The 18,442-nt window shown below is 44.2% G+C and overlaps 1 protein-coding gene across 1 annotated transcript in view; it reads right to left on the bottom strand.

Annotated features, from left to right (window-relative positions):
• The window catches only part of JAZF1 (JAZF zinc finger 1), a 191,900-nt gene extending 176,940 nt beyond the window's left edge, over nt 1-14,960 (bottom strand). Inside the window, exon 1 of the mRNA XM_030446371.1 lies at nt 14,671-14,960. Coding sequence (XP_030302231.1) covers nt 14,671-14,785 — 115 coding nt within the window. The 5' untranslated portion in view covers nt 14,786-14,960. The remainder of the gene's footprint in view (nt 1-14,670) is intronic.
• Nucleotides 14,961-18,442: the final 3,482 nt, after the last annotated feature.

The raw sequence follows: 18,442 nt of genomic DNA on the forward strand, positions 1-18,442 counted from the left end.
TATGACAGTCAAAAGCGTTACAAAGAGCAGTACCACAGTTGTGCTGGGATCAACAGTCCAGCGATCGCTGCCCCTTGGTATCCCTAAAAAGAGGCCCATATCTCAGTGTCAGCCAGCAGATGAAGTTCTGAGAGATACCACACAGGCAAGCTCCTGTTTTGACAATCACACGTGGACAGACACTCAACTAGAAGTGGCAGTATAGTTCTGCACAGGTAAAATCATACTGCTTGGGACATGATTACACACCAGGTGATTTTTTTTGTAGGAATCCTTTTCTGCATCCTACTGCGGAGCCATGGCACTGCAGCATCAACCAGTAGTGAGCAAGGAACCAGGAGGACTGTGAGACCACTGCACAGCAAGGATACTGACAGATAAAGCAGGTCTTTGCCATGCTGTAAGACACTTTGGGGCTCAAAATGTACAGCACAAAGCAGTTCCACTTGGTACATTGCTTTAAAATTGGAGACAGCCAATCTGCTGTCTCAGATGCTTGTGAGATAAAAGTCTGTCTTGAAAAGCAGTCCAAATCAGATTTGTATCTACTCAAACACAAAAGTGTAAGCTTCTGGTAAAGGTCTTCATGCTCATGTTCTGCTCTTTGTAGGAAGTCAAAAGAAATACCCAAAACCCAAAACAAACCAACAACCTTGCTTTCTTGAGTGCATGTCACTAGCCCTGCCTACAGAATTCTAAGAACTGTCATCATGGAAGATGTGTCATGGCTTAACCTCTGGAGAGGTTCAAATGTGGGAAGCTGCAATAGGCTTATGGCAAGTAAATTAGTCTACATGTCAGGAGAGGAGGTCCACAAAATGAGTTTCAAAATTAGCTGCAGACTGCTTGCCAGAAAAGCTATAATTAAGAAATCAGTTCAACTAAGCCACTTACGCATGACGACAATATAGAAAGCAACTAAAGGGCACCCAGAAGGAAAGAAAGGCCTTTATGATCTTGAAAGGAGATCTGTTCTGCTGTGGAATGACTGAAAGGGGAAAGGGCATAAATTTAAAAAAAAAAAAAAAAAAAAAAAAAAAAAAAAAAAAAAGTTTGTTTAGGAGGGCCAGGCCACCAGCCCAATATTTAATGAATCCAATGTCTCCTATTTAATAAATCCAATGTCTCCAAACAGGATGGTTTTAAAATTGACCTTAAGAGAAAGTCTACTGTATTCTTGGAAGGAGAGGAAGAGAATATGTCATATCTGAGAAGGAGACTGCTTATTTCTTCACCAGAAGTGCTTCAGCACACAGTCAGTAGCTGAGAATAAGTGCTTTGAACCTGACATCTGGACTGAGCATTTGCTTCTCAGCATCCTGAACAGCAAAGCCAAACCAAAAATTTCAAGCCTATATATAAAGTTCTGCTTCAAAGTCAAAACATGGAGGGGAACAATCTATATCCAGATTATTAATGCTGCTCTTAAGAAGTGTGAGCTACAGAAAATGAAATTAAAAAGAAACAACCCAGCACAACGATAGGTCACCTGCAGAGGAGGGAAATTCAAAATACTAAGAGAAATTCAGACAGCTTGAAAAGGCAGCTACAGTACTGTATAATGATCCAATATGAGGTGTTCAGTAACACAGACAAGAGGGGCTTTCAAGATAAATTAAATAAGGACTGTGGGGGTAGTGTACTAAGGATACTTTTGGCGTTTACTAGGAGTACTGAGTCCCACTCAAGCTGACTGCATGAACAACCCCAAATAACCACTCAAAATAAGCCAAGAGAAAGTTGAGTGACTTGTATACTTGCTTGTGAATTACAGATGTCTTTGACTAGCAAGACAATAACATTTTCTACTCTGGCAGGTAACTCTGCATAGATTTCAACATTCAGGAACATCAACAAAAACCTCCCCTTGAACAGCTCATTTAAAAAAAACTAAATCTTTGTCTTTCACAAACTCCCTTCCTTGCTTTGCTTCAAGTTCAGATTTGTTCACGTTTAGTGCTTGCTATACTCTGCTTGTTTTCTCTGGAAGGGAGTGAAAATAAGGGAAAATAAATTAGACATTAGTAAAAAATAGAGACAATATGCACAGATCAGAGTGTCCTCAAATTCAAAACTTGGTGTTTCAGCATTAGTTCTTCAGTGTGGAAGACAGACAAACATCACACACGTGGTGCAGGTGAGAAAGGTACCTTCTGTGTTTGTAGGGTTAAAGTACTAACACAGGGGCCTAAACAATACAAGTAACAGTGTCTCATACTATTATGCCTGTGTAAGTGTTCTGTTCCTAAACCACACCTACCCCACAGAGCATCAAAAATAAATAAACCAGAACAATCAGCATTCATAAGAATGGAAGGCTTTGAGATTTTACAGGATGTAGTGGTTCAGTGGTTCCAGGACAGAGGAACACCAGTAGTAACAAAGAGAGAAAGGCTCGACAACAAACCACTCACCTGTGGAGCAACAGGAGGAAGAACAGAATGAATTCAGGGGGGTCAACAATAGCTGAGCACAGGCATTGGCTAGAGATTATTTTTTTTTAAAGCAGTCAACAGAAGAGCAGGAGATTTCTGATTTCCCTAAAAACCCTAAACCAGGTACCTACCAGCTCTACCACAGGATGCCTTTCTACATGGGTACTTACTATGCAAAGCACAAACCACTTTGAGGCACTTTGGAACCAAAACCTGTGGTCTCTTTGTGCCTGTATCAGAACGCTCTGCTGACCATAACTGCTTATCAAAAGCTAAACACTGCTGGAGCAGAGTTTCCTTCACGGACACTGACAGGTAGGTATGGAATTTATAATCCCTTTCCTTCTACCACCAGTCAGGCTTGGCAGATAAGAAATAGGTGGCATGTGATGAGGTGAGTTGGTTTTTCCTGATTTAGGAAGTAAAGCTACAAGAGAACGGAACAAAGAGGTGAAGGTTCATCTTTGTTCCATAGGTCAACACACACAAGAAAAAACTTTCAATTCCACTCCTCTGATTTGAATATTGTTTTTTCAATCATTAAAGAATGACTAATCCCATACCACTACCCTCCCCCAAAATATAAGTACTGGAATTTTCGTTTTTCCTCTTACCTCTGCAGTTTACTATCTTGAGTCAATTTGCTAAAAGCAAACTAAGTATGTGGGCTCTCTTCATTTCTCACTTTTTATCCTAACCACCTGCATCTCTGCAGGCTTTGGAAAGAAACATTCTTCAATTGGTCTTCAATTACAGTTAATATTTTAAAAGTACACATGCAGAAAGATCAGTGTAAATTATTGTTACTAATTATAGATATAACAAGTCTAATGAAATACAATGGCTGCATAATTAACTTACTACACCACAGAAATTGAAAATACTTTTAAGAAAACTACATACTTAATTCTATGCCATAGTTCTAGCCACACAACACTATTAGAGATTATGAATCCGTAAGAGTAAGTATCCTGTTCCTAAGCCACACCTACCCACAGAGCATCAAAAATTAATAAATTGGAACAATCAGCATTCATAAGAATGGAAGGTTCTAAGATTTTACAGGATGAAGCAGTTCAGTGGCAGTCAGTGAATGACTTCCATATTTATGCACACCAACAAGCAACTACAAAATTATCTATTATTATATAACCTTGAATTCATAAGGTACCAAGTATCTCTAGCAGACACATAATTGCAAGCAAAACTCCACTTCTTTCTAGTATTAAGGGGCTGGGGCTTGGGGAGCAGAGCAAGGGCATCTGTTTTCCAAATACAAATGCTGAGTTCCACATAGGCTGGGTCAGGCAAGAAGGCAAGAAGGAATCAGGCAAATGATTCCTTCATTTAGTAAGGGATCCTGTGGCTTCCACACTGGGCTGTTTGCAAGAAAAAAAGGGGTCACGGTAGCTGTACACCCACCATGTTTAAGGTCAGTGGTATAACACAGAATGAGGGTGATACTGCCACAGCAACTGCACTTTTGTATTTGAAAAAGGAAAAGTCAGCTCTCAATTAACCCAATATATCTCCAGAACATTCATCTGGTTTATAAATTAATGTTCTACTTCTATCTATTTAAAAATATAAGATTTTATGTACAGTTCAGGTATAGCTAGAGCAGGGATAGAATTCCTCACCCATCTCTTAATGATTTCAAACTCAAGAGATATGAAAATTGCCCCAGAGCTAAAATTCACTAGGTAAGCATTGTTCAAAAGTAATTACATTTTTAATAGATTAAAATCCAAGCACTTAATATTACAATACAAGAATGCAGCCAAAAATATCCATAGAAGGTAACACAACAAGTACCTTATCCTTATCCTGGGCATCCAATTATTGTCGCATACCTGAACAAGCTCTTGATATTTACCCTGGCTGTGGAAGCAGGTTGAGCAAGCCACTAAAACTCCCTGGCATATAACTATGTTCCAGATCACTGTGTCCAACACAGACGATCTCCCCTCTGAATCTGGTCTAAAGAGAGCCCTAGTAATTGCCTCAAGGTAACTGTCAACAAAGATAGGGGTTTCACTCAGTTCTGAAGACAGGCTCTTCACAAGCTCACAAAAAAAACCCAACCCAACTTGCCATCAAGAAAGGGGTTAATCTGGATAGCTGAAACAAGAACAAGATATTAAGTACAGGTAGCTAACTCTGGAAGGCCGCCCTACGACCAAGTTAAAAATCTGGAACCACTGTTAAGCATGGCTGCTGAAGATAAAGCATGAGGGCTGATACAGCTACAGTGTCAGCACCTCCCATTTATAAGAGTATTTAGATAGTTCAGGAGTAGTTAGTCAATTTAAAAGATTTTCTGAGGTGTAAGGAAGATGCAATGGTTATCTATGCTAGGACTGTGTGAGAAGTCAGCATGGCTAGAAAATTTTTCTAAAGTATAGCCACGTGCTCATACTGAGCCTGGGAAAAGGAAGACTGCCTAGCTTAGTCTTGTGAAATTAAAACGCATTAAAAAAAAAACAACTGAGTAACATTATCTTCTGCCTTTCTAAAATCACACCACTGCCTTGGCCTGTGCCTTCCCAAGGGGCATAGAGCACTTACAACTACAGTAGAGGACCCCAGATTATCCTAGTTCCTCCCTGAAAGGCTGCTCAACTATGGGAATTTATTTTAAACACCTTTTTAGCTTTCTTTTTCCCTACAAGTATCTTTGTAGTTCTAAGGAATTTTTAGTGACTGTTACTGTCAATGGAGCTGTGAACTGTCCGGGCTACTCTACACCCAGGGTACTTAGCATCTGGATTAATAAACCTCAGCCCAAGAACACAAAACAAGATTCTCCTGAACCTCTTCCCTTTCTTTACTGTCAATGCTGTGGAGATTTTTTGCACAAATCCATCTTCTGCATACTAGCATACTCTTAATTAAGAGAGTCAGGAAACTCTCACAATATGGCCCAAATAAATTTATGGGGAAAAGCAGTTACATAGAGTTTTCCTTAGAATTTCACTTACCTGTCCCCTCCCTTCTACTATATTAAAAAAAAAAAAAAAAATCAGATAATGAAGACCTGAAGCTTCAGTAGGAAGGCTCTGCAGGCATCCCAAGAGTTTAACAGAATAAACATGAAGAAAAGCTCCCTGGCCCAGATTGAGAGAGAGACTGTATATGAGTGGTTCATTGTTATTTTATGCATCAAAACTGGGACCTTAAAAGCTCTCACATCACCCAGTTAGCCCAGTACAACCATCAATGATGCTTGCAAGGTAACAGACACTCTGCTGCTTGACATCAAGTTAGAGAAGGTGCAACACATCCAACAGATTGCTAGGAAGACCTATAAACTTTCAGGGTTTTCCTACAAGTTTGTCACTAAACTTACTTGAATCTCTCTTGAATCTTTGATCTGAAGACAAAGCAAAGGTAGACCTAGTAAGTTGGTATGCAGCTTTCACCTGCAAGCAGGCAAGCATCTGACATCTACATGAGCCCTTTCAGTGTATTTTGAAGTCACTTCCATAAACACTAATACACACGCTGATGAAAACACACAGCAGGACTACATCAAAATTAATTATTAAAATAGCAATATAGTGTTCTGTTCTTCACTGAATGCCACTCTTATCTACTACATAAGGTGCTGAGTTCACAGTCATGTACCCCTGCCAATCTCAAGTGAAATTGTATCTCATGTATTTAGTATCTCTGACTTTCTGTGTTCCAGCTCCACTTGCTTCCATTGGGGTTAATTCCCAGAAAAGTCAGATGGTGACTATAGCACACACTGACGAAGAAGTGATACTTTTCATCTACTTCTACTTTCCACAGCATACTTGGATATTAAGCAGTTCTATTTTTATGCACTGATTATTTACTATCTGTCAAAGTAAGTTTGTAAAAAAATGATTTCCAGAAGAGAAACTCTTAGAGCTTACTGAAGTTTGACAAAGTAGTCCTGGGTGGGACAGAGAAGGGAGTCTCAGAAGTGTCCAAATATTTCCTAAATTTAAAAAACCCAACATTTTGCTGGAGCAACTTCAGTAATGCCAACACTTCAGAATGAAAACACTCAGCTTTTCACAAAAAAACCGAACTGCCAACACATGTATTTAATTAAATTAATTCTTTAATTAATTAAAGTATCCTAAATTGCACAGTAGTAATGTATTACATCCTGGACACTCATCACAGACACAAATAGCACCACAGTGTCATCAGGATCTTTGGTGAAGACATCTATTCCCTTTGCTTATCATGGCCCAAAGATGAAAAGCAGCCTCCTAAGAATTCAGGGTAAAACCCACAAGAATTAAAAGTAAAAAAATTCATTAAACCATAAACCAGAATATTCTTCTCTTCTACAGAACAGAATATTCCTCCAGCCTCTTGTACCTAAAGATAAGTTTAATAAACCACATGGACTGGCCCAAAGTATTTGCTAAGGTCTCAGGCCAGAATTAGACAATGACAGGGATGGCATGTTTAATTTTAATTATGAAATTATTCATAGAGATATTCCCTAAAAACTAAGGACTTTTTGTTGTTGTGAAATAGTTAATTTTTCAAATAAAGTCTCTGATTACCTCAATTTCAAATTAACATATAAGTCTTTGTCTTTGCTTTTCTCATAGTGTACATAGCTGCTACTTAGATATATTTATCATCTAAATTTTGAATTAGTGGTGCTTACTAGAGACAAATAAAGTTCTCGGAGAAACACACATCTTATTTGAGAAAAATAATTATAAATAACGAGGAAAAAACGCCCATTCAGGAGCAGCATAAAGAATACACTGGAAGCAGCTGGCCTCCAGTGCCTATTTCTTTTGTGTCAGTCTTCTGGAGCTTGACACAAAATATTTCTCATTACTTGTTTGCATTTTTATTACATTACACAGGAGGAAGGAATGGTAATTACAATTTTCTCCAGATTGAACAGGTATGTTTCTTCATCCTCTAGTATCACCTCTCCCTCAAATTATTTTTCATTAGACTATTCTAGCTTTTTTCAAATCCCTAAGAAATGAAGTGACAAAAAGAGAATTTGACAGGAAGATACCTGATTATTTTACATTTCTCATAAGGATCACAAGTGAGCTATGGAAATCTCCTCTCACTCTGTAAGGAGCAGACATGATAATCACCACCAATTTCCCCCCAAAGGTAAGTATGTCCTGCACCAGTGCTACAAGTTATCTGATGTTCCTTCAGTTTTTCATTTTCTGATTTGCATTTTTGTGATCTGCTGGCGCACAAGAGGAGCAATCCCTGCCTCTGACTGTCCTCACCCAAAGCCACTCAATCCAACAGAAAAAAAAAAAGGCAAGATCCCTACTGGCTTTATGTGAGGTCTTCAGTCTTAAAAGGGAAAAATCAATTTGCAGGATGTTCACAGATGTTTGTTTTCAGTCCTTCCCTCCCATAAAATACATCTTTCAAACTTTATGCCCTTAAGACACTTTACCCTTTAGCCTCAGTATACCTGGTAACCTCAGACACAAGAACATCGTGAAAATTTCAAAAATCATGTTTTAACTAAAAGTTTAATGGCAACTCCATTTGCCTTCATAGGATTCATATAACCTAGAATTTGTTACAAAAGTTGCGCTTACATTGTATCACTATTTAAATTCAAACCCAAAGAGTAAAGGAAACTAGACTTAGAAATGAAAAATAACCCCAACCCCTGCTCTGCTAAAGATTATGAGTGGGGGAAAAAGTGCTGATCAGAACTGGTAGTCAAAAGACTATATGATAGAAATGCCGCCCTGAAGCAGAAAAGCTTTCCTTACCACACAAACTTGCAAAGCGAATATGCAAAATCTTTTGGAACATGCATCCTTCCACATCACAGTGAAATGCATTTTCCATAAATCACAAAAATTACAGCTGCAGAAGTAACTGGGCAGAGAATGAACCTAAAATCACCACAGCCACAATTAGCTTTTTCTAGTTACTTTCTATGAACAATTAGTACTGCTGAGGTAAATACACATAATTGTTCATTTACTTTGCAAGGCCACAAGACTACACACATTACATAGCATGGCAACTGAGCACAAGTCTGCCCTCCAGTTTCCTGACACTCAACAGAGCATCCCACATACCTGGCTCCTACATCACTCTCAGTGTAAAAAACTTTGGGTTAAGCTCTACCAGGTCTTCAAAACAGCCCATCTCAACTCCAAACATTAATTTACACATAGAGCAAAATGCTAAAAAATAGCCACATGACAGTTAACCACTTGGATGACGTTCATGCTCTTCTGAAGAGCTCAGCTTCAAGCGAACAAAAAGCTTTCATACAGACTTAAGCTTGCTAGGCCTTCCACACATGCTGAAGTGTGCAGCCCCTCGTCATCATCACTAGCAACATAAAAGGGCTGCATCTTCTTATGCTTGTTTTACATGGCAAACTCTGAACTCCAATAGAGAAGCTGTCATCTATGTCATATTGCACTTTACCCAGTATGCTGGGGGAAAGTTTGGGCAACGCAAGAGTGGAGCAATGCAAACATTTCAGCAATACCAAATGCTATTTCTGCATGTGCTCACACAGCCAGCTTGTAACACAACACCTTTTACTATGAAAGTGAGGGGACAGCCCAACCTTTACTAGCATTTTTGAGAAAATACTGAAAGGGCCAACTTCAAGCAAACTGCATGCATTCAGCCAATGGATTATCAAACTAGCTGAATGTCTTGCAAAATGTGGTCCCTTGACTGCCTAATATTAAATAAGAATTGAAGCCACTGAAGGCAGCAGATGCCAAAATCACCAATTTCAGAAGTGTTCTCTTTGCCCCTCCATATGAGCTGAACTTTCCAAATGGGGAGTAATTTATATATAAGATTTTGGTCTGTCTTTTGCAGCTACTCCTTTATCAAATAAGTTTTCTTTTTCCTGGTAATCCTATCACTTGGGAAAGCAGCTGCCTCCACCCCCACTGCCAGTACTATTCTGTTGTAGGAGTCATCCCAATATTTGGGCACCAGTCAACTTTGATGAGAAGCATCACAGCTCTCAGCTCCCAGTTCCAACTGCAGTACTACACAAATACCTCACAGGAAGCAATTCAACACCCCAGGACTTCTTACAAAGTTATGATGAAGTGTTCAGCAACAGTAGATCATCTTGGTTTGTGTGACTGTCATACAGACAGCCTTTGTCCTCAGCCCCGTTCCCCCTCCCCCTCCCCTTTTCAAGTTCTTCTTGCAGTTTCAGTGCAATGCATTCTCTCCCTATCCACTCTTCCACCACTTCAGACCCACCACTGTATGTCCAAACACTCATTTAATTCACATCTTTTTCCTCAATGGATCTCAGGAGAAGCAGCATTGTTAAAAACAGCTATACAGCTACACAGGTGTGTCCAGCATGTCAGTACTTACTACAAACCGAGGGAAAAAATAGAGGCTCATACAAGCAACAACCTCAGCTGCAAATGTCATGAAAAACAGTCTTTGACTATAAATACAAAGCAAAACAAACAAACAAACAAAATACACTAACATTGTTAAAATCTGATTGAAATATTCAGTTCATACATATTGGCTTTTCAGCATCAAAGTAAACTTTGTATTAAAAACTAGCTTCAGGTATCTGCTTGACCCCCTCCTCCAAAGGATGAAGTTCAAATTGGGGCAGATTGATGGAAAATCAAATCACAGCGGATGGAACCCTCAGAAAAATCCAGAACCAGTTTGTGACTCTCCAGGCTTTTATGAACACCTGAAAATGCCCCAGAAGAACATTCATACCAAGTTAAGACTCACACATAATTTCAAAAACGCTCTGTAGAACCAGAGGGTCACTAATCACCAATGAAGACAGTACCAGGACTGCAGAAACACAACAGAATTTGCTGTTTTGCCACAGCTGACTACTCAGCATTTCAGAGTTGTTGGTTTTTTTCTATACTCCCTTGACAGTACTCGGAATTGACTGGATTAAGTCCATTTCATTCTACAGTGTGAATCTGGCAAGTAGCTGTAAGTGAGGCCTTTTACTCCCAGACAAAAGACATCAAAAAAAGTCAACCAAACTACCTGCAAGGGATCAGAGCAGACAAAACCAAAGTGCAGGGAGACAGCCTAGCAAGATAGATTAGAAGCCCCCCCTCCTCAGCACATTTGCAGAGAAGGTAACAGCACTCCAGGTTGCTCGGACAACATGCTGGTACAAAAGGCTTACAGAGAAGCGCTCACTAATCAACAGTTTTAAATCAATATCTATTTTCAGCTGTGAGACACAGACAATGTGAACAGAGTCAGTTTGATAGTACTGCTACAGACTTAAAGATTTCCACCTGCAGAACAGGGTCGTGTTGCAAAGGGCACCAGTAGGGCCTCACTAAAGACCCCAGAGTAGTGCTTGTGAGCTAGCCAAACTCTTCAGAAGTCTTCAATACATAAATGCAAAAACACAGAAAGCAGCTGATTGCTGTTGGGCACGTAGCAACCTCAGAGCTGAATACTTCATCCAACTCTGCCAGGTTATCTGCATTTGAATTCTTTTCAAGTAACTGGTAATCTATCAGGTGGCCACTAAAATGTAGGAGAAAAAAAATACAAACCACTGCACACTAAATTGTTTAATTACCACATGATTATTCGTGTTGTAAGTAAGGAAACCTCAGAAGCCATACATATAGACCTCTGAATGCCACAACATCCTTGCCTTATACTAAGTTGAGCTTTATTTGCAAGGTTTACCAGAAAAAGATCCCTCAATTAGGTTTTTTTTTTCACTTTTTCAGAGACACAATACAGCTCTGAAAAATTACCAAATTCTTACCTGCATTTCACTTATTATGAGAATTACTATTAACCCATCCCATGAAATGTGGCAGAGCAGTAGGACTGCAGCAGCCAGACCAATGAGAGCCCATTCCATAAATGCCTTCCCACAGAGAGCTGTTTGCAGCATCCAGCTTATCTGCGCTGTAACACTGTCTGCCCACTTCAGTTTAAACTAATAATGGCATATAACTCAATCAAGTTTTCTTTACTTCTGCACCACACACAGAATGCCCAAAGCAATGTGTTTTTGCATGCTACTCCACTTTATGTGCCAAAAACTGCAGTCAATTTTTAAAGCAAGAGATTTCAGCACACATTTCTAGACCTGTATGGCAGCAAAAAAATGGATGCTGTTCATCAGACTTACTGAAAAGGTAACTCCAACATAAGCTCCTATTCAGACATTTACTCCTTTATTTCCCTGCTGCCTTCAGAAAGCTTTATTACCTTTTGGCTGGGTGTTTATCTGGTGAGTTTTCACAGGTTCTCATCCTTCACACTGCACCAGGAGCACCTCACATGCACCAAACCATAAAGCTGAGCATCCACCTGAGATCCAGCATTCATACTCGGTGTCAGGGATGCAACTCCCTACTGATTTTTCCATTGTTTGATATAGGTGAGCATCATAACATACCCACATCTTGTATCCACAAGGTCAAGTTTAACCTGCTGTCATACTGAGGTGAAACACTTGATGAAGCATGAGCAGCCTTACACTGTCAGACATCATATGTGCAGTTTCAGATGTGTCCTGCAAGTCTTGGCAAATTACATGCTTAGTTAAATATGTCACAGAATTATCAGTTGGAGGGGACCTCTAGAGATCACCCAGTTGAACCCTCCTACTAAAGCAGGATCACCTAAAGAACATCACAGAGGACTGTATCCAGGCAGGTTTTGAGTATCTCCAGAGATGAGGACACCACAACCTCCCTGGGCAGCCTGTTCCAAGGCCTTTTCACTCTCATAGTAAAAAACCTTTTTCTTATGTTTAAATGAAACTCCCTATGTTCTATCTTGTGCCCTTTACCCCTCATCCTGTCACTGGGAACTACTAAGCAGAGTCTGGCTCCAGGTTCCTTGCACCCACTCTCTAGCTAATTGTAGACATTATTAAGGTCTCCCCTTAGCCTTCTCTCCTCCAGGCTAACAAGTCCCAGCTCTCTCAGCTTTTCCTCATAAGAGAGATGCTCCAATCCCCCAGTCATCTTTGTCATCCTCCTCTGGACTCTCCCTAGTAGTTCCTTGTCCCTCTTGAACTGGGGAGCCCAGAACTGGATGCAGTATTCTAAGGGGGGGGATGATCTCCCTCAACCTACTGGCTCTGTGTGCATTCAATCTCTAATACTTTGAGACAAGAAAAAGTAATGAATATTGGCTATAGAATTGCATATAAAATTAAGAAATTACAGTATTTCAGGACAAAAGTTCTCCTCTCTCTATAGTGAAGTCTCAGAGATGTTGATCAGGGATTAACCTGCTGCCCACAGACCACATGGGCTGGACTGTATCTTTCCTGACACCCTGTGCGCTGTAGCACCCAGGGGCTGATAATCCACTTGTGGTACACACAAACTAGGAACTTTCATTTTGGGAAACTGTTTCTCCTGAGTGTAATGTAGCATACTGTGTAGGAAAAGATCAGAATGTGAGATTTAAAAAAAAAAAAAAACAAACCCCCCAAAAAACCCCAGCAATATCATAACAGTGTGCTTGCACCCTGACAAGTCATAAATTACAGAGTTTTGCGGTATGTGGTTTTGTTGCCTCACACTAAGCATCATGATAATTATGAGAACCACACCTTTCATCTCCCTAACCTATAACATTACATTAATGTAACGTTACTCTCGCAATTTAAGCTTCAGTGATTTTTTTTTTTCAGGTATTCAGGCCTGTCTATTAAAACTTAATAAACTGAAATGCATGCTAGTTCCACCGTACTGTAGAAGCATGTTGTTTCCTCATACTACCAGTGTCACACAGGGAGCCCCGGGACCCTCTGCACTTAAAACTCGGTATTTTCCCCCTCATTTTAAAACTTGGTCTGTTTCAAAGAACTAGGTCGATTTTTGACAGTTGGAGCATGGTATTTTATTGGGAAAAAGAGAAAAGTCGACAAGTTTCAGAGGGGAAGTAGCTTGGAAGCCAAGGCAGCACACCTGCCGAGGCCGAAGAGCAAAGGCGGGTGGAGGCGGCAGCCCGGTGGCGGGGCCGTACGCGGAGCAGGGACGAGATGCTGTGCCAGAAGCCGGGGAGGGCAGCGCGGCGACGGCCGACAGACCCTCCGAGCCGACACGCCTCAGGCCCGGCCGGGAGCGGGGAGGCCGGTCCCGGCGGAGGGGGGCAGAAGGAAAGTTGGCGCCCGCGGCCGACCGGGAGCCGCGCCGCCCCCTCCTCCCCTGGGCACCGCCCGCCCTGCAGAGGGGCGGCCCCGGCGGCCCCTGCGCACGCTCCCGCCCGCCCGCCGCCCATGAGGCGCCCTCACCGGGAAGGCACTGACGAGTCATCGCCCCGCAGGCCCGGCGGCGTCCCCGCCCCCGCGCCCCTGGCGGGACAGGCGGCCGGGGGGAGCGGGGGGCGGCGGCCGTTGCGCGGCGCGGGAGGTGCCCACAGGTGATGGTCCTGCGCGGCGCTGCCCGGCCCGCCTTCCGCGGCCTGGCTGGGGCTCCGTGGCTTAACGGCAGCGGGTCCCAGCGCAGCCCACCCGCTCGGCCCCGGGGACTGCACCGGCGGCGCGGGCCGTCCCCTCTGCCGCCGCTGGTTGACCTCTCGTCCGCGCGTCGCTGCCGCCAGGCCCTCCCTCCACGCCCACCGCGCCGCCGGCCCCGGCCTCCCGCACGCCGTCCCTCGGCGGAGAGGCGCCTCCCGCGCTGCGGCGGCCGGTGCGGCCAGAGCGCGACCCGTCCTCCCCACCACACCTAGCAACAGCGCTGACAGGACGCAGTGGCGGCGGCGGGAGGAGGAGGAAGCGGAATGGCTGCCGCGGCGGCGGCTCCCTCCCTCCCCGGAGCCCTGACAGCCAGAGCCGGGGCGGAAGCAGCAGGCGGCGTGCTGTGCCCGTCCTCCTCCCTACTCCACCGCCTCCTCTGGGCTTCTGCGCTCCCTCCTGCCAATGCAAACTAACTCCCCCTCGCCAGGGCCGGCGGGCTGCACGCCTCCCCCGCACCCACCCATGCCGCCGCCGCGCCGCACGCCGCCTCCCCGTGGAGCCCTCCACGTCGCCCGCAGGACCTCCTCTTCTGCCACTCCTCGCCCACCGACCTCCCTCTCCACAGGCGGCTGCCGCCGCGCCTCGGCTCCCGCTGCACCTTGTGCCCCCCCCTAGCCCCGCTGCCGCCGCCGCACACGCGGCCTCCACGCCCCCCGCGCCCGCCGCCGCGGGGCGCCCCCGCCGCCCGCCCTGCCCTGCCCTACCCTGCCCCGGCCGCGGCCCCTGCCCTGGCCCTGCCGGGGCACTCACCGATGTGGTTGTCCTCGATGTGCTCGATGAGCTCTGCCAGGGTTGGGAAGTGAAGCCCGCAGCCCCCGAACCTGCAGGCGTTGGAGAAGAAGGAGGCGGCGGCGATGCCTGTCATGGTGTTACATCGAGATCCCCCTGCGGTGCCTGCTCTGCCAGGGCCGGCGGCGGCAGGGCGGGGAGAGGCGGGGGCAAGGGGGGAACGGGACGGAGAGGGAGAGAGATGGGGAGCGAGAGAGAGGGTGGGGGTGGGGACGAGGAGGAGGTGGCGGCAGCAGCAGCAGCGTCGGGAGCGGCGGAGGGGAGGGACGGGCTGGGTGGGGGGAGATGAGGCAGCCGCAGCTGGGAGGAGGGACCAGCGCGGCTCTGTAACAGCTGTGCTGCCCCGGCGGCGGCCGCCGGCAGCGGGAGGAGCAGGGCACCCGGGCCGCCCTCCGCTGCCGCCGAGGGACACCCGCGCCTCCACGCCACGGGGGCGGAGGAAGCTGCCGTCCAGCACCGGGCAGGGGTGGGGAGGGGAGGAGGGCGCGCCCCGCCGCTAACTTTCCCCTTCAGCCTCCCGCAGGCGGCCGCGGGGTCGGGGGCTGCAGTGGCGGCCGCTGGGGCGAGGGGAGCTGCTCCTAGGGTAGGTGCTGAGGCCGGGAAAGCGGCTCCCGCCCCGAGGGGCTCTCCCAGCCGCCGGGAGTTGGCTTCTAACGCGGACGTCCCCTCCGCCGCATCGGCGGGAAGCAACCAGCCCCCGCCAAGGTCGCTAAACCGAGGGGCGGTCGCTCCTTCCCTCAGGAGAGCAGAGGCCGCCAGTCCCAGCCCTCACCTGCCCGATGAGGAGCCGGAGGCCAGGGGCACCTGCGCGCCCAGCGGCTGCCCAGGCCTCGATGGCAGCGAGGTCTCCCGGCCTCCAGGTGGGCTCCGGTCCCTCCTGAGCTGCCGGTTGCAGCCCTTTCTCCCCTTCCCCTTCGCCCGGCGACCGGCAGCGTTCCCGGTTAGGTGTGGAAGGGGTGCGAGGCCGCAGCCGTAGGGCAAAGTGAGCAGAAGTCGCACGCACCTCGCTCCCAGTCCCAGTTTTGGCCTTTCGTCTCCAGAAAGCTATTCAGCAGAGAGGCTGACTGATTAATTGATTTTAATGAAGGTCTCCCTAGGCTCCAATTCGCAGACAGCTTTATTTAAAATTAAAAAGAGAAAAAAAAATTGCTTGTCAGGCAGGCTCTTCCCCCCCTCCACTTCTGTTTTATTGGGGTTTTTTTTTCCATGTTTTATATGGTTCTACAATGTCACTGATGATTTTTGAGCAATAGTATGACTAAAAAAAAGCCTCCAAATCTGTGTACATCTCTCTTAATTTTACAGATATGAGTGATACCACTGATTCCGCTGCTGGGGCTGCGTACCAGTCCCAGGCTCTTTTCATCTATGTAAAATTAAGTGTGTGTGTAAGAACAAGCAAGTGGTTGCCTGTTTTGTTAACTGTATAGCAGGTGGGGATGTTCTTAGTATTGCTGTGGGACCCAAAGAATAGCAAAGCCTTAACATGTAATCAGATTGTTAGTGAATGGAAAGGTGAATATTTACCCACTTGCTTGAAGCATGAAATATCTTAGAGCTAGTTTCAAGTGTCCCTGTATATCAGAGAACCTCTCGTTAAGTGTGAGAAAACACCCTTATTTTGCAGGCTATTTTAGTAATTTTCTTATGCATTCACTTTATTTTTCTGATGCCTTGCCCTCATCAAATGGTATTTTTCTTGATGTACAAATCTGCTCCATTTAGTTTATACTGAAAGAAAAGCAACTGCAAAACTTCTATCTAGAAAAATACCATGTGAAGAAGCAGTCTCTTCAACACATAGAGCTATATTTTGTAAATGAAGTTTGTGTAGTCATGAGAGAGTCTTGAGTATCACAGAACTGTAACCATATTGTAGGTTTTATGCTTTAAAAAGAAATGGTAACACATGGTAGTCCACAGTCCATTTTCAGGGTTGACTGTGGACAACCTGTAGTATGGATGGTTGGAGAACTGCTGCTACACATTTCATTAAAATGTGCACTCCATTTGAGTAATACAGAGGGGATTGATATGGGTCATCTGTCATTTATTACACCTGTTTCAAGCATGGCTTCTTCACAAGTCGCTGTTCTCATTTCTCCAGTGTCTTTCTGATGCTGTTGAAGCAATTTGCTCACAACGAGCTGATGCAGCAAAGTTGTTCCTGCTTAAGACCCATGATCTTGGAAACTTATGCCACACAAGCTGCTTTTGTGAATAATGCTCCAAAATCAGGTATGTGCAAGTGCCTATATGGATTAAGATATAAAGCAAAAAATAGCAGGTGAGGAGGAGGAGTAAAATGTTAAGCATCTTCCCTAATAAGTTACAGTTTTGGAGACTTATTTGTACAGTCAGACACACAGGCCTTTTTCAACCTGAAGTGGTTTCAGTAAGCATGTATCCTCAGCACTGATAACAATATCAGGACTGTATAAATTTTATGGTTTTGTTTGCACATGACCAAGCAGTGTCTCAGTGTTGGTCACAAGCAAAGTGTAAATATTTTCAAATTTAAACAATCTCAAAGGCAGAAAATCAAGATTAATCTGAATTATTAAATGTAAGAATTTCATGTGGATGATCTATCAAGATCAGCAGATGCCGTGATTCAGTTTAGCTGTTGTAAAAAAACTGTGACAGACATTGGGTTGGTATTAATAACTTTTAATAGCTATTAACAAAGGACACTGATCACCTACTAAGAAAGTAGTTTTGTAGCTGTCAAGTAATAAACATTCACGCTTAACCACCTGCTAGCAATAGACAGTGTAATGATTGCTTTCTGATGCGTGACCTTGTTCAGTTAGCTGCAGGTCTCTTTTCATTCATTGTTTGCTAAATTCTCTGGATTTTTGGGAGCTGGGGAGGGTGCTTAACTCTTGCAGCAGTTGAGAAGAGCTGGAAAATCAGGAGTTATTTAGTATCCTTTTGTATACACACCCTGTTAATATAGGATAAGGATTCAGGTCTGTATCATCTTATGAAATTACTGCTCATACTGTATAGGGCCTGATTTTGTAGAGATTCAGCTTTGATCTCTTGCTTAGAAGTTAGGATAGTTAAACCACTTCATTTTTTTTCCCCCTATGATTTAAGCGCTTGGAACAGGCTCCCTGCGTGTTACATTTTTTCTTCCATAGAGTCAGGAGGGTTTTCAGTATAGTTAAGGGCCTTGTTTCCCTGGTTTTGGTGTCAGGAAAAAGGACCAGGCTCATGACAGACAGTTGTGAACAAACACAGTGAATGGTGCCCAAACTTAACTCTTCTCATCCCTAGCTCACCGTTGTTGTCATGTTCCCATCGGTTCATTACAGACAAAATACATTATGTCCTGATAAAAAGTAGCATTTGCAGAAGAAAGACAGGTACTTTTCCTCATGTAATTGTTCTTTCCTCAAGCATCCGTGAGATGCAGTAATTTTATCAAATTTCTTTGATTTTTTTTCCTTCAAATCAGTAGTTTACCCAATGCAATATATTTAAAAGTTCTATATTACAAACTGCAATTTTCTTATTCAAGCTTTACTTAGGTAGAGAACTACAGTATCCATGTAACTGGCAAACTAAGAGAAAGTGCTCAGAAGTTGCCCCTGTCATTTTCTTCTGTGAGAGAAATAAATGGGAATTAGACCCAAGTCACTTGTCAAACCAGGGCTAATTGCTGAGCAGGTTCATTTCAGAGGTGATAATAGCTGTCTTCAGGTATATTTGAAATAAATGAAGCTGA

Source organism: Calypte anna, chromosome 2 (assembly GCF_003957555.1).
Source record: "Calypte anna isolate BGI_N300 chromosome 2, bCalAnn1_v1.p, whole genome shotgun sequence".
Taxonomy (NCBI): domain Eukaryota; kingdom Metazoa; phylum Chordata; class Aves; order Apodiformes; family Trochilidae; genus Calypte; species Calypte anna.